The sequence below is a fragment of the Phaseolus vulgaris genome, chromosome 11 (genome assembly GCF_000499845.2).
Source record: "Phaseolus vulgaris cultivar G19833 chromosome 11, P. vulgaris v2.0, whole genome shotgun sequence".
In the NCBI taxonomy this organism is placed as follows: Eukaryota; Viridiplantae; Streptophyta; class Magnoliopsida; order Fabales; family Fabaceae; genus Phaseolus; species Phaseolus vulgaris.
Window position 1 is genome coordinate 17,252,445 of NC_023749.2, and position 16,899 is coordinate 17,269,343.

Sequence of the window (16,899 nt, forward strand, 5' to 3'; positions counted from 1 at the left end):
CCACTTGAAGTGTGAATGCTCCAAGATAAGTGTGAATTGCCGCCACTGGAGAGAACCAAGGCACTCAAGATGAGACTAGGAAGAGGAGAAGACAATTTCTCACTACACTCAATCATCAATTTGGGAGAGTTTTGATACTACAAATTCCAATTCTGAATTATGAAGGACCCAAGCCTCCTTTTATAGGAGCAAGGGTTGGTCATTAGCTTTACAAAGCTTGTATCCTAAGCTACTCAAGAGTCTCCTAAGCTAACGCCTCTCCTAAGCTAACGCTTAAACTTCTAGAATTTTCTAAGCTAAAGCCTAAAGATGCTTTTACAAAAGAGGTGTCTAATGTTTCCCTCTAAGCACCTTCCTAAAGACTATGTATTAAACGTTCTACTTTTTATACAAGAGACACTATAAAAAGAGAAAACAATCTACCACTACTTCCTAATTCCTTGAACTTGCTCCCTGTAAGCCTTTGAGGTAAGGTAATGTCTCCTTGAGCTTCTTCAACTTCGGCCTCTACCTCCTTTTGTCCTTGATCTTCGGCCTCTATTTCCTCTTGAGCTTGATCTCCATCATCTTTGTTGACAAGATGTGCAATTATTTGAAAACCAATTTCCATATCTAATACAAGGATTAAACATATATAGGGATCAACACCAAAAACAAAGGAAAAATTACTGGAAATGAGACAATAGATAGGATAAAAACAACGTTTAAGGTAAAAAGAGAAAGTAAGAGCCAAGAATACACACTTCACTCTCTCCTAGTCTTGTGAGATATATAATATCCCTTGAAAAGTCATTTATCTTGTCCTTATAGATAACTGAAACATACTGAAGAAGCATAATAGAAAATCCTAACAAAAAAGGTTCAATGCAATCCTCACAAAGACAAAACAGATCCTTCTAGATGTAGTCATTTAACCAAGTGGGCCTAAATACACTTCTAATGTACCAATGTATCGTAAGAAAATGAGAGAATTTTCTCATTCCTTGCCTATTAATAATTTGGTAGACACTAATTTCGAAAATGGCAAGGAATCACTACTAGATCTCGACCTCAACGAAGGGGGTACATGTACTGCAGCTGCCACAAGTTCCATGGTGGAAATCCCAGTCACTACTATGGGTCTTTCTGAAAACTCAGTTTATGTTCAACCGCAAATCCTAGCTGAGCACAATTCAAACACATCAATACTAAGTAATCCTGATGAAAATTCGTTACTTAAATGTGGACATCGTGTAAAACAACCGTGAACAAGACTTTAGGGGTATGTAACAGACACTGCACAGAAATTGAATCTTTCCCTTATAGTTCACCAACTCCGTCACATCCTTTGTACTCCCTGTAAGAGTAAGAGGAAGAGTAAAGGTAAAGGAGTGTATTATTCAGTAAAAGTATCTTACATTGGGGTTGAACCCTCTAGTTATATAAGGGAATGACCTATGCAAAATAACCCATTACAACAGAAATTACACCTATGTAATAGCACTCCCAGTATTATATCTAACACCCCCCCCCCCCCCATAAACTTATGGGTGAGTTATCAACTACCCAAAGTTTATCTTTGAATTTCTGAAACAGTGTTCTTGACAAGGGTTTAGTTAGAACATCGGCGAGTTTAAATTAAGACGGGAGATGAACCACCAAAAGCTACTTATGTTGAACACGGTCACAGACGAAATGTAAGTCCAACTCAAAATGTTTTGAAAGGGAATGTAGAACAGGATTAACAACAATATGAACGACACCGAGATTATCAGAATGTATTATTGGAGTGGAAGAAGAGATGCGTAGTTCAGTCATCAGAGATTGGATCCAGGTAATATTAGTAAGGGCAGCGGCAATGCTTCTGTACTCAGCATCAGTACTGCTTCTGGAGACAACTTTTTGTTTCTTTGAAGACCAAGACACAAGATTGCGACCCACAAATATGCAATAGCCAGTGGTAGACTTGCGATCATCCAAGTCCGTGGCCAGTTTGAATCACTGTAAGCAGTGATAGAATAGTTTGGTGAAGGATTTAAGAGAAGACCGTGAGTTGATGTGCCAACCACTAGTGCAGAAACATAAAACAAATGCGGTTGTTTTGAATTTATAAATGCGGTTTTATAACCACATTTGATCAACACGCACTTGTAAATCAAGAAATATAAATGCGGCTATATAGCCGCATTTATAAATACCATTTACAAGTGCGGTTATTTGCTTTAACCGCACTTGTATATGCCGAATCATTAAAAAAAATTAAAAATTTTAAAACATCGTCAATCTTGTGTGAAGCCAAGATTGATGAAGAGTCACGGGAGCGAACAACGGTGGCGGCAGCAGAAGCGACGACAGACAGGGAAGCAGCAACGCAACAAACCAAAAAATCCACAAGAAACCACGAAGACAATGAAAGAGTGCTTCGAGACCACTAATGCAAGGAAAAAAACATATATAAGAAAAACGAAAAACATTTATGCATATATTTGTGAAGATGAAGAGGAAAAAAGAGAGTTCAAGAAACTTACATTGCACAAATGGAATGCAGATGCAGTAGAAGGAGACGAACTCAGAGTGCAAACGCGAAACGAAGGCAAAGACGAGAAATAAAGTTTGAAATTGTGTGTGGCGCGCTTCAAAATTTAAGGTAAAAAAGGATTTACGAATGCGGTTAAAGGTAAAACCGCATTCGTAAATCAAAGAATTTTGATTTACGAATGCGGTTATTCAAATAACCGCATTCGTAAATCAAGCGCTTTGATTTACAAGTGCGGTTATTCAAATAACCGCATTCGTAAATCAAGTGCTTTGATTTACGAATGCGGTTATTCAAATAACCGCATTCGTAAATCAAAATAATTTCAAAAATGCCACCGCGTTTTTTTCGAAAGCGGGTAGCGCAAAAGCCGCACTAAATAAAGCGTATCCTTTTCTTCTTTTTGCACTAGTGAACCAAGTATCGCGGAATGCGTTTCACAGCTTTCCAATGATGAATCTGTGGCTTATGCATGTACTGGCAAACACGGTTAACCGAGAAGGAGATTTCTAGTCTGGTAACAGTAGCATATTGCAAGGCACCAAGAATAGATCGATATAAGGTTGGATCATCAACGGAGACAGATTCATCAGCGGTAAGCCGTAAAGAAGAAAGCATTGGAGATGGTTAGGGCTTGGAGTTGTTCATGTTAGTTCGACGTAGGAGATCTTTAATATACTTCGCTTGGGATAAATGAATAGAATTGTCTTTAAGCCAAGAAACTTCGATGCCTAAGAAGTAATGCAGCGATCCAAGATCCTTCAAAGCAAAAGATAAGCCTAATTGTTTGATGAATTCCTGCACTACGACCAAAGAACTACCAGTGACTAAGATATCATCAACATAAATTAAGATAAAGATAGTAGGGATGGCAAAGCGGGGCGGGCCGACTCGCGGCCCGCTGGTAAAAAACGCGTGGCGGACTGACCTTTTCAACCCGCTAACCCGCATTAGCCCGAGTTCTTCTAAGGCGACATCCAATGTTATTGAAATGGAAGAATGTCAATAATGTTTATGTTTAATGTTTTTGAATTAATGTTTATGTTTATGTTTAATGTTTAGTAATTAGGTATTTTTAATGTTTTGGAAGTGGAAGAATAGTGATATTTGATATTTATCTTAATGTATAATTTTTTTTTATATTTGACTATGTTTGAAAAGGAAGAAAAAAAAAAGGTTTGATAGTAACAAATATATAGGTTTAATTTGACAATTTTTTAAGAACAAAATGTAAAAAAAATATTTAATTTAAAAAAAAATGTGGGCTGGCCTACAAACCCGCGGGCCAGCTCTTATGCGGGACGAGCCAAGCGCAGGGCGGGCTGGCCCGCTTTGCCAACCCTAAAAGATAGTGTGATATTGAGTAAACCATGTGAAGAGAGAAGTGTCACTCTTAGCAGCAACGAAGCCTAGATGAAGAAGAGTTGTAGAGAGCTTTTGAAACCAGACGTGAGGTGCCTATTTGAGACATATGGCTTTATTCAAACGACACACCAGAGTGGACAGTGGAGAAACTATGCCAAATTATCTTTGCCACAGACATTTTCTTGCAGCAATCACTGCAGAAAAAGAGCCTTTATAATTTCATGAGGTAGTGAAAGATGCAAGATAATGCATACTGAGAACGTAACAATACATGGAACATGCAGCCATCGCTTCTAGGGAAGAAAGCTCTTGGATGGTCCAACTTGGTCAATCTCCTATATCTTCGAAAACAAAGAAACAAAACATCGTTTCTAGGTCGTCTGCTGAAGTTGTGTATCGAACGAGCTCAAATGGTTAAAAAGGATTATTTTCAATCTCGGTATCACTCATACAAAACTTATGATCTGTGATATTCAAGTGACCTTGCACATCACTAAGAATCTGGTGTTTCGTGAACGTACCAAACATATAAAGTAGATTGTCATTTTGTCATTCTCCACACAACATTCTACCAACTTGTGTTCCTACTATTGTTCAACTAGCAGATATCTTTACAAAAGCCTTAAGAAAATCGTAGTTTAAATCCTTCCTGAGCAAGTTGGGCATTCTGAATCTCTATGCTCCCACTTGAGGGGGTAATACAACAATATCTGATTGGTTAACAAAGTCTGTTATTAATATTATACAAACTTAATCTTTAAAGTAGTTATGTGAATAAATTAAACGAGAGGAGTTTGGTTATTAGTTTTAAACATTTTATTTTGATAAAGCTATTAGAGTCTAAGAGATATTTTAAGAATAGTTTGTATATATAATCTATACATCATTGAGAAATAAAAGCATCTGAATCCATTACTTATACACACATGCTCTTCTGATTAATCATTCTTGTCCTTCTTCTCTTCTTGAGAAGATGAATCTCTTGGCTTGTCATCATAATCTATTAATGCAATCAGAATCTGAAGAACGAATCTGCCAAGTTGACGAAATAAGGGAAGGCGAATTCCAATTGGAAAAAATGAAAAAAGTAGACCCAACAAGATGATGGAACTATAGATTACTCCAATGGCAGTTATAAGATAGGAAAGTGCAGAATTGTTAGCCACAACTAGACGTACAGCAGCCAAGAATGCCACTGGTGCTGTTAAGAAGGCAAAACCCAAGCAACCCATCGCAAGGATAGTTGCTCGTGTTGCCAACTTACGATCAAAAATCATTGCCATCAACAGAAGTCCACATGCAATGACAGAGCTATACATAGATATCATGTTAAAGGTGGTGAATACCCAGAATAATGCTTTATCACCCAAAACTGCCATCCCTCGATTTTTTGGGTTTTCGTCTTCAGAACTGTATACACCTCCTGGCACAGTGAAAGCAGCTGCAAAGGTCACTGTCACCATCAATGTCGCCACAACTAAAAATGTGTTTAGGAGAGTATTTAAGCTGAAATCCATTTTCACTGCCTTTTTCTGTTGAGAATGCAACTTATCATTTACCTTCGAGGGCACACCTGCTTCTTTTAATACTCGTCTTGCTAGAAACTTCATCAAAATTAGAAAAAAATCAGAAAAAGAAAGTAGAAATTAACATTGGATAGAATTCCCAGTTGTGAAACTGGAGTTATTCACTGCAAAAGACAGTGAAATCGAGAAAGAGTCCAACCAATTTAGTCTTATCTTTGAGAAAAGTTTATTCTACTCATATTAATAACTGATCATTACCTTTCGGATCGTCATTTTATTTTTCATGGCCAGACCAATGATATCTTGAGCTGTTAAATCGTTGTTATTGGAGAGCTTCACATCAGTTCTCTCATCTTGTGTAAAAAGGTATAGAACTTTAGGAAATAAACTTATTGAAGCCAAATGCAATGGAGTGTTTCCATTGTTGTCTTTCTGATTTATAATAGATTGATCAATCTTTGAATTTCCCAACAGATATTCTACCACTTTACTTTTTCCATTCTTCGCAGCAACATGAAGAATGTTCTGACCCCTTTTGATTAAGGAGAAGATAAAGATGTGTGACACATTTGTGTTGAAGAAATTCTTTTACCACCTTAACATGACCCCTTTTGCAAGCAAGGTGAATAGGAAGATGACCCTTCTTGTTCCCTTCCAACACAGTTTGATCTGATTTCTGAAACGAATTTTCTAATAGTATACGAAATCCTTCTGCATAACCAATGTATGCTGCATAATGAAGAGGAGTACCTTCATCTTCATCTCTTAAATAAACTAGCTCTGCTTTTTTCTTTAATATCTCTTCTATCAAAGCTATATTTGAACAACACAAAACAAATTTAATTAAGAAAAAATAATGTGTATGAAGTTAAATTGAAAAAAAAAATGTTATTTAGATAACTGTATATTGAAAGTCATCAGTTTATCAGTTTATAAGTAATTTCACCAGTATAATTTTAAAATTGATTCATTTTAAATAAATATATATTTCTCTTTATATTATAATATGGTAATATTTTTAAAATAATACAATTAAATTTCAGTTTAATTCAATTTTATAAAAAGTTAGAAAATTTATAAAAATAAGTGTAACATTTATATATTATAATGTTGACTTAATAATTAATTAATATAAGATCTTCCACACAGATTAATCTAAGTATACCATGGTTAATGTAAAGAAAATAAGAGTAAAGAAGAAATATAATACCAGGATTCCTTTCCAATATGGCTGCATGAAGTGGAGAGTTTCCAAGGCAGAGTGGAAGAGGTTGATGAGGAGGGAATGGAACTTCCAACAGAAGATCAAGAATTTCCACATTCCCATACACAACAGCCAAATACAGTGGTGATCTCCTTGACTTGTTCAAACAATGAACCACATCCTTATCTGCAGTTAAAATCACTTTCACCACACCAACATCCCCACTGTACACAGCCTCATGCAAAGGGGCATTCTCGTACTTATTCTTTTCTCTTGTAATCTTTTTATCTCTCATTCCATCATGTTTTCTCTTCTCAATGGCATAATGGAAGAGAATGAAGTTCACTATAGTTGAGTTCTTGGACCTCACAGCAACATGAAGTGCAGTATCACCTCTCACGTTTCTCTTAATAAGAAGTTCAGGAAAGTGACCACAAATCAACTCTACAATCCGTTCTCTCCCCTTATCCGCTGCCACATGAAGCAGTGAATCACCAGCACAGGTAACTTCATCAAAAACACCACTCAAAGCCACTTTCCTTCCTTCACACACTCTTTGCAACGCGTCAACGAAGTTATCCACGTTTCCATTCTCATCAACAGCGTTAAACAATTCAGAAACCATAACTTTTTTCTTCCCAACAAGATCCTTATGCAGCAGTTCTGAAGCTGCATCTTCACTTTGGAACTGTCTCTTCTCCAATTCCTCCATCCTTCTGCTGCATCTCTCTCTCCAACTTGCATCATCTGAGTCGATAGAAATCTGCACATGAGTCATAATTTAGGTACGATAATTGATTAATTAACACCTCAATCAAGATTAAGGTTGTAACAATAGATGTAAACCTGCTATGGCTGAGTATGTACAAATTAAGTAATTTACGATGCATCTGTCCTTAAGTTATGTTACTAATGTACCGGTAGGCACCGGACGAACACACGTGGCCGACCGACCGAACGCATAATAAATGTAAGTGCACCCGTGACAAGCTAAGGTGGTTAAGATACACCTCGGAAGAATAAGGAATACGCGTTGAAAGAAGATATGTTCCCCGGATATTCCGGAGCACGACTGGCAAGACCTATCCATAACCACCCTGAGCCCAAGGGATAGAAAGCCCATTAGGCAATCCTATAAATACTGTGCTCAAGCCAGAGAAAGGTACGTTTTCACTCACTCATTAAATCACACTTAGAATCTCATACTCACTTGAGCGTCGGAGTGCCTTCCCAGGTACCCTCCCCCGCCCGACCGAAGGAGACGCCAAGAAGGAGCGACCGACCGAAGGAGAAGAAGACCGACACATCAGCAACTATACTACGTCAACCGACCGTGCCTGGGCCCCATCTCTCCACTCAGGTACAATTGGCGCCCACCGTGCGGCCGAGGCAAAATTTCAATTTTTAAAGCTATAATGGTTGCGACAAGGAACAACAACGACGCTATGGCAGAACAGATGACTATGATTCAAACCCTCCAAACTCAGATGGAGGAACTGCGGCAAAAGGGGATGGAAGACCTTCGTCAACACGAAGAGAATAGACACCGCCAAGAGGAAGAAATCACCTTATTGAGAGAGCAGAATGCACGACTCCAGCGACAGGTCGATAATCCCGAACGAGAAGGCCAATCCCATATGGCCGACCGAACCGCCTCTCGCATACCTACACCGGCCGACACCAATCCTGCTTCCAGAGCTGAAACAGTCGAAAGAAAGTCAAGTAAAAGGGGTCATCCTTTTACAGACGAAATCATCACCACACCACTTCCTGACAAATGGAGAGGCCTCGCCATTAAACTCTATGACGGCTCGACCGACCCGGACGAGCATTTAAATGTTTACAAGACGCAAATGACTTTGTATACCACAGATAATAATGTGTGGTGTAAAGTATTCCCCACGTCGCTTCAGGGAGAACCTCTTACCTGGTTTACAGAGCTACCTCCGAACTCCATTGACAACTTTGACATCCTAGCCGCGAAATTCTCCACTCAATATGCCACCAGCCGACCGCATCACATGTCCTCCATGTCTCTCCTAGCGGTACAACAAGAAAAAGGTGAATCTCTCATAACCTTTTTAGATAGATTCAACAAGGCATGCATGAATATCCGAGGGCTTAAACAGGAAGTCGCGTTACACCATTTGGTTTCGGCCATCCGGCCGAGCCGTTTTACCGAAAGTCTCATCAAAAAGCCGCCTCAAGACATGGAAGATCTTCGAACTCGGGCAACCAAATTCATGCAAATTGAGGAACACATTGACTATCACCAACGGTTCAAAGCCGTCGGATCCGGAGTCCTCAAAGATCAAACCCCGAGCAAAGAAAGGGAATTCAAGACCGAACGGACCGTTCGAACCACCCAAAGGTCCGACCGGAACAGAGGAGGCCGAATCCCCAGGTTTAACAGTTACACCCCTTTAACTGTTCCGAGGGGACGAGCCCTAGATGAAGCACTGCAAACGGATTTAATTCCGACACTAAAACAGTATCAAACACCACCGAATGCAGATACTGCTAAGCGTTGTCAGTACCATTGGAATTTCGGTCACACGACCGAAGGATGTCAAGCGTTGAAGGACAAAATCGAAGAGCTCATCCAGGTTGGCCATTTGCGGCAGTTCGACAAGAGGACAAGGAATTCAAGATCCCCACCACGGAGTACCGACCGTCCATCCCGTGGTGTCGACCGGTCATACCGTAACGATTACAAACGCCGAACTGACCATAGCCAAGCTTCGCGGAAACGCAATGAAAGCCCCGTTCGGCGTACACACGCTCGCAGCATAAGTCCCGACCGAAACGCCCGCCCTCGCCAACGAGTCCGCGAAGTCATCAACATGATTGTTGGACCCGTTACCTTGGGCGAACCGAACCACGAAGCAAATTACATAGCCGGGGGCTTTGCCGGTGGCGGGCGCTCAAATTCCGCCCGAAAGAAACATCTCCGGGACATCCAGTCCGCTCATGCTACCACGAGGACGCGTCCCCACATACCTCCGATCACTTTCACTGACGACGACTTCACAACCATAGATCCAGCCCAGGACGACCCTATGGTAATCACCATGGAAATTGACAAGTTCGCAATTGCCAAGACTTTGGTCGACCAAGGTAGCTCGGTCGACATATTATACTGGGAAATCTTCAAGAAAATGCACATCCCAGAATCAGATATTCAACCCTATAACGAACAAATTGTAGGGTTCTCAGGTGAACGGGTCGACACTAAGGAGTATATAGACTTATATACAACCTTTGGTGAGGAAGACGGTCTCCACAAAATAATAAACGTACGATATCTTCTAGTCAACGCCCAAACTTCCTACAACATCCTGCTCGGTCGTCCGTCCATCAACAGATTAAAAGCCATTGTTTCCACCCCACACTTAGCCATGAAATTCCCTTCGGCAAATAACGACATTGCAACAATCCATGTCGATCAAAAAACCGCTAGAGAATGTTATGTCGCAAGTTTGAAAAGTGAGCCAACTCGACGGCTCTACACGACCAATCCGGACGACCGACTCCCGCAAAAAAGAGGACGATCCCCGACCCGACATTCCGGACGGCGCATGTCCCGTCGACAAATGATAGCCCTTGTTGATCTCGACCCTCGTATGGACGATCCCCGTATGGAGGCAGGAGAAGACTTGCATCCATTCCCACTTCGCGACGATCGCCACGCTACACATATCGGCACTTCACTGAAGTCGGACGACCGAATGGCCATCGGCATGACACTTGTCAAAAATGCCGATCTGTTCGCATGGACGGCCGCTGACATGCCTGGCGTAGACCCACAGGTCATCACTCACCGATTATCACTGTATAAAGAGGCTAGGCCAATAGCTCAAAAGAAAAGACATCTAGGCAAGGAACGACGCCAAGCCGCACGTCACGAAGCCGATAAATTGTTACAAGCTGGATTCATTCGGAAAGCCCATTACACCACATGGCTAGCCAACGTGGTTATGGTAAAGAAAGCAAACGGAAAATGGCGAATGTGCGTTGACTACACAGACCTCAATAAGGCATGCCCAAAAGACTCTTACCCTCTGCCTATCATTGATCGTCTCGTTGATGGGGCGGCCGGACATCACATCCTCAACTTCCTTGATGCCTACTCAGGTTATAATCAAATCCAAATGCACCCGGCCGACCGAAAGAAGACAGCCTTCATGACTGATTCCGATAATTTCTACTATGAAGTTATGCCCTTCGGACTCAAAAATGCCGGGGCCACTTATCAAAGACTAATGGACCATGTATTCCACGACATGATCGGCAGGAATGTTGAAGTCTATGTCGATGACATTGTTGTCAAGTCCGACTCATGCAAGCAACATATTGCTGACCTAAAAGAAGTTTTTCAGGCCCTCCGCCAGCACCAGATGCGACTCAATCCTGACAAGTGTGCGTTTGGCGTCGAGGGGGGGAAGTTCTTAGGTTTTATGCTGACCCATAGAGGCATAGAAGCTAACCCTGAGAAATGTAAAGCTATTTCCGAAATGAGAAGTCCCAACTCCATTCAGGAAATTCAGAGACTCATCGGCCGACTCACCGCCCTATCCAGATTTGTTCCTAAACTTGCAGAACGAACGAGACCCATCGTCCGATTATTGAAAAAAGCATCCCGCTTTGAGTGGTCGGCCGAATGCGAGGAAATTTTCCTCCAATTGAAAACTTTTCTATCTTCCCCGCCGGTCATCCAGAAACCGGATGCCCGAGAGCCCATTATAGTCTACCTCGTCGTTTCACACGAAGTCGTTAGTTCAGTCTTAGTGCAAGAAATTAATTTTGAAGAACGGCCAGTTTATTTCGTCAGTCGCGCTCTCCATGGCGCCGAAAGACGATACCAAACGATCGAAAAGGTGGCTATGGCTCTCATCATTACCAGACGAATGCGTATGTATTTTCAAAATCATCGTATTATTGTTCGGACAAATTACCCCATTGTAAAGATTCTCACTAAACCAGATTTAGCCGGGCGAATGATCGGATGGACGATAGAACTATCCGAATTCCATATTCAGTACCAACCACGAAGAGCCATCAAGTCGCAAGCTTTTGCTGATTTCGCAGCCGAACTCACTCCTTCCTCAGCCGAGACTGAACACTCATCGTGGATCTTATACGTGGACGGCTCCTCCAACGAAAGGTTGTGCGGCGCTGGAGTCGTTTTGGAAGGCCCCGGCGAGATTGTCATCGAGCAAGCCCTAAAATTCGACTTCAAAACTTCAAACAATCAGGCCGAATATGAAGCCATTTTAGCCGGTCTACGCCTCGCTCAAGAATTGGAAATCAGTAAGTTAATTTGTAAAAGTGATTCCAGGCTAGTCATCGGTCAGCTTAATGACGAATATGAAGTCCGAGAAAGCTTTCTACAGCGATACTATCACTTAGTCAAACAGTTGATGAGCACCTTTTCTGAAATTTCCATGCAACACGTTCGACGCAATCACAATACTCGTGCGGACGCCTTGTCCCGGTTGGCAACCACGAAGTGTAAGGGAATACATAGGTCGGTCATCCATGTTACGCTTGCACGCCCAAGCATCGACCTACAGGAATGCCTAACGACCGACGCGGAATCTACTTAGATTACCCCAATTAAGCAATATTTACTCAACGACACATGTAGTCCTCTTGGCGAAAAAGCCATGAAGCTGCAGGCCGCCCGTTTCGTCTTAATTGGCGACGACCTTTACCGTCGAGGTTATACTCGACCACTCCTCAAATGTTTGACACCCGACCAAGCTTCCTATGTCGTCCGAGAGTTGCACGAAGGAATTTGCGGAACTCACTCCGGCGCGCGAACAATGGCTGCCAAAGTATTCCGGGCCGGATACTACTGGCCGACCGTCCAAGGTGACTGCACCAATTTCGTCCAAAAATGCCTTAAATGCCAAGAGTTTGGCACTTTGTCCTATCAAAAACCTGAGGAACTTCATTTTATGTTATCACCTTGGTCGTTCGTCCAATGGGGTATGGACATCATTGGCCCTTTTGCCCCCGGTAAAGGCCAGTGTAAATTCTTACTGGTCGGCATTGATTACTTCACCAAGTGGATTGAAGCCGAGCCTCTGACTGCGATCACCGCCCGCAATGTCCAAAATTTCGTATGGAAAAATATTGTTTGCCGCTTCGGGCTTCCACAGATCATCATCACCGATAAAGGTCGGCAATTCACCGACCGGACGTTAGCTGAATTTTACGAGAAACTCCACATCAAACACATCGCCAGTTCAGTCGAACATCCGCAAACAAACGGACAAGCAGAAGCTGCAAACAAGGTCATCCTGAACGAACTGAAGAAACGTCTCGGTCCAGCAAAGGGTAACTGGACTGAAGAACTCTTAGAGGTCTTATGGGCATATCGCTGTACTCCTCAGACAACTACACAAGAAACGCCGTACAGCCTAACGTATGGCACTGAAGCTATGATCCCCGTCGAGATTGGAGAACCTTCTCTCCGCCGACAAACCCTTGATCTTGATCTAAACAAGGAAAGCCTCTCGGTCGGCCTCGATCTCATCAACGAACTTCGGGACAAGTGTACAATTAGAGAAGAAGCATGCAAAATTCGGGCGGCCAGACGATACAACTCCAAGGTCAAACCGAGACTGTTCCACAAAGGCGACTTAGTATGGCGAATGCGGAGTAGCGCCCGGAAGGAAGGAGGCAAGTTCTCTAGCAATTGGGAAGGACCATTCCGCATAGCAGACACAACAGCCGGTGGAGCCTATTATTTAGAACATTTATCTGGAAAGGACATACCGAGAACGTGGAATGCCACGCATCTCAAATTTTATTACAGTTGAATTAATATAAGTGTACTCTTTCCTCGCTCGGTCGGTTTTTCCCTAAAAGAGGGTTTACGACCGAGAAGGTTTAACGAGGCACTATAAACCACACTCCACGTCTCTCCTAGTTCTTTTATCACTCCCAAACTATGCCTCGTTCGACGTCCGAACTATCATTATTACTTAACGTAATCAGAATCAATTATACCTCGTTCGGCATCCGAACTATCATTATTACTTAACGTAATCAGAATTAATTATGCCTCGTTCGGCATCCGAATTATCATTATTAAATGTCATCAGAATTTATTATGCCTCGTTCGGCATCCGAATTATCATTATTACTTAACGTAATCAGAATTTATTATGCCTCGTTCGGCATCCGAATTATCATTATTAATTCACGTAATCAGAATTTATTATGCCTCGTTCGGCATCCGAATTATCATTATTACTTAACGTAATCAGAATTTATTATGCCTCGTTCGGCATCCGAATTATCATTATTAATTCACGTAATCAGAATTAATTATGCCTCGTTCATCCGAATTATCATTATTACTTACCGTAATCATAATTTATTATGCCTCGTTCGGCATCCGGATTATCATTATTACTTACCGTAATTAGAATTTATTATGCCTCGTTCGACATCCGGATTATCATTATTACTTAACGTAATCAGAATTAATTATGCCTCGTTCGGGATCCGAATTATCATTATTACTTAACGTAATCTGAATTAATTATGCCTCGTTCGGCATCCGAATTGTCATATTACGTTAACGCAATTATGCCTCGTTCGGCATCCGAATTATCTTATTACTTTAACATAATTAATTATGCCTCGTTCGGCATCTGAATTATCACATTATTACTTAACGTAATCAGAATTAATTGTGTCTCGTTCGGCACCCGAATTCATCAATCATTACCAAACCACGTTTAGAAATTATAAATAGTCGTTCGGCCTACGCACTGTACATACTAGCTAAAATTATAAATATTCAAAATGCAAAGGGTATCTTGCCCACATGCCAGGTCCAGCAATTTTTTATGGAACATTGTTCATTAATTCCTCAAATGAGGCGTCCGGCTGTGGGCCAGGAGTCTCCGCCTCGGCCTCCTCATTTGAGTTGTCGTCAGGGTTGGCCGGTACCAGATTTCCATCCACCACTATTTTTTCAATATCGTACCGGTTGTCCTCCATTGGTGCCCCATGCAAACAGGTCGCTTGTTGGATACCCAACCGGAAATACTCTTCGCTAATGCGAAGCATAAAGTCATAGCACTTGGCCACTTTTGCTTTCAGCGCCTCCTCCCGGTCGGCTCCCTCTTATAGTTGCGCCTCGAGGTTCTTCGTCAATCCCTCTTGCGCTTTCACGGCCGCCCGCTTCTCCTCCACTTGGGCTTTCAATTTCTCGGCCATCTCGGCCGCCGCCTTCGCGGCTTGGGTGGCCTCGGTCACGTCCTTTTTCAACCGAGGAACGGTGACGGTCGTCACTCTCTCGAGTTCTTCAACCACCGTTCGGCTCGCTATGAGCGCTCGGCTTTGTAACTCCAAGGTTTCCACCATCAGCTTAGTTGTGGGAATGGTGGAAAAAACCTCGTTGTCCTCCGCCGTCAGCTCCACTTGCAAATGAGCCGCCATCTCCATGTCGACCGTTAGCAAGGTCGGTTCCGAGGTCGTCCGGGAAGGACCCGCTCTTCCTTCTTGGTTCCCTTTGGCAGGCCGTCCCCTTTTCTTGGCAGCCCCCGCAGCCAAAGCACCCCCGGCAGGAATAGTGGTGGCCGGCTGAACCGTCAATACCCCACTCGCTTCGACCGAACCAACCTACCGATTCCTTTGTCGGCGTAAGTCATTCATGTACGCGCTAAGGGATGCATCCGTCCGAGTCATTATCTCTGCAAAACATACAGGAATTATACATTATTAACGAAACAACCCGATCAACCCAAATTACAAAGTAACATACCAACAAAATCCGCCCAAGGGTCGGACGACGTATATAAGGAAATTATCTCCCTCGTGGGCAACTTGTGAGGGAGCTGATCGAACACTGCCATCTCAGCCTTGCCCATTACTGACACGGCCGTTCGGGAATTCGTAGTGAGAGCCGTTGGATTTTGCGTCCAATGAAAGGGAAATTTGGTGCCACCCTCGGCCAGATAGAAATGTTGATGTGAATGTAACTACAAGAATACATGATTCTTTGACATTCTTAGGAGCAACTTGAGCTGGTCATAAATGACACCTTACTTTAGAATTGGATCAATGTTCTAATTCAAGAACTCACCAAGACATAGCACCAACCAAGACTCATATGGAAGTCCATATATTGTCAAATGGAATCAAAACACAAGAAATAAAGAACAAGAATTGCAAGCTGGACAGAATTGAAATAATAAACTACTGCACCGAACAGAAACTAGAAACAAAGCTGGAAAACAGAAAATCAAACGGTAGAAATGGAAAGAAACAACAAAAAAGCTAATCTACATAATGGAATTGAAAGAACATGAAGGAAGAACACTTATAGAAGGAGTTTGCTGGATTTTGAGAATTGGAAGAACACTTCACGCCACTTGGTTCCTTGATCCAAGATAAGTGATGGAGTGCCGCCACTTGAAGCTCACCATAGCTCACAAGATAAGGCAAAGGAAGAAGAAGACTCAAGACTCACAATTTCTCTCCAAATTTGAGTATAGTCTCTCTACTATAAAATTCCAATCTGAAAAATACAAAGAGAAGCACCTTATTTATAGCCTATGAGGTGTTGAAAATGCAAGCTAAATGACTCACAAATGTAATGAAATTCGGCGCCAATCTAGACAATGAAGGAAGTGTGACTTTCCTTCCTAGTTTGGCACCTCCTAATCTCCTATCTACATTCCCCCCTAGACTCCCTTACTACTTACACCTTTTTATTACATCCACACCCCTATTCTACAAAAGAAATAAGAAGAGCCATCTTATTATACTCTTGTCCCAAAGCTCTTGCCATGCTCCTAGTAATTCGTTGGGCTTGGGCTTCATGGGCTTGAGCATCCTCTACTTGGTTTCCATCATACTCCCCGGGTTGGAGAGAATTCGTCCACGAATTTGGGAAACCTGCAGCAAAAGGAGTGAGATCAGTAACATTGAAAGAATTACTACCTAGATAAGTAGAGGGCATATCTAACTCATAGGCATTATCATTAATCCTTTTGATGACTTGGAATGGGCCATCACCACGAGGCATAAGTTTGGACTTCCTTAGAGAAGGAAATCTATCTTTTCTCAAATGAAGCAAAACCCAATCATCGGGCTAAAAGATTAATGCCTTTCTCCTTTGGTTGGCAGTGTCAGCATACTTACCAACTTTCTTCTCAATTTGTAACTTGATGCGGTTATGCAAATCTTTAATAAAAGATGCCTTTTCAAAACCGTCTTTGCGTAGAGCCTCATCAAGTACAGGAATGGGAAGAAGATCTAGAGGT

The 16,899-nt window shown here is 42.1% G+C and overlaps 1 protein-coding gene and 1 pseudogene across 1 annotated transcript; one reads left to right on the plus strand and one right to left on the minus strand.

Moving 5' to 3' along the window:
• Positions 1–4,818: 4,818 nt before the first annotated feature.
• Positions 4,819–7,388, minus strand: LOC137830095 (protein ACCELERATED CELL DEATH 6-like; annotated as a pseudogene).
• A 637-nt stretch (positions 7,389–8,025) lies between these two features.
• LOC137835663 (uncharacterized) lies at positions 8,026–12,216 on the plus strand. Its single transcript, XM_068644270.1, has one exon. The coding sequence runs from the start codon at positions 8,026–8,028 to the stop codon at positions 12,214–12,216; it is 4,191 nt and encodes a 1,396-aa protein (XP_068500371.1).
• The last annotated feature ends 4,683 nt before the right edge of the window (positions 12,217–16,899 follow it).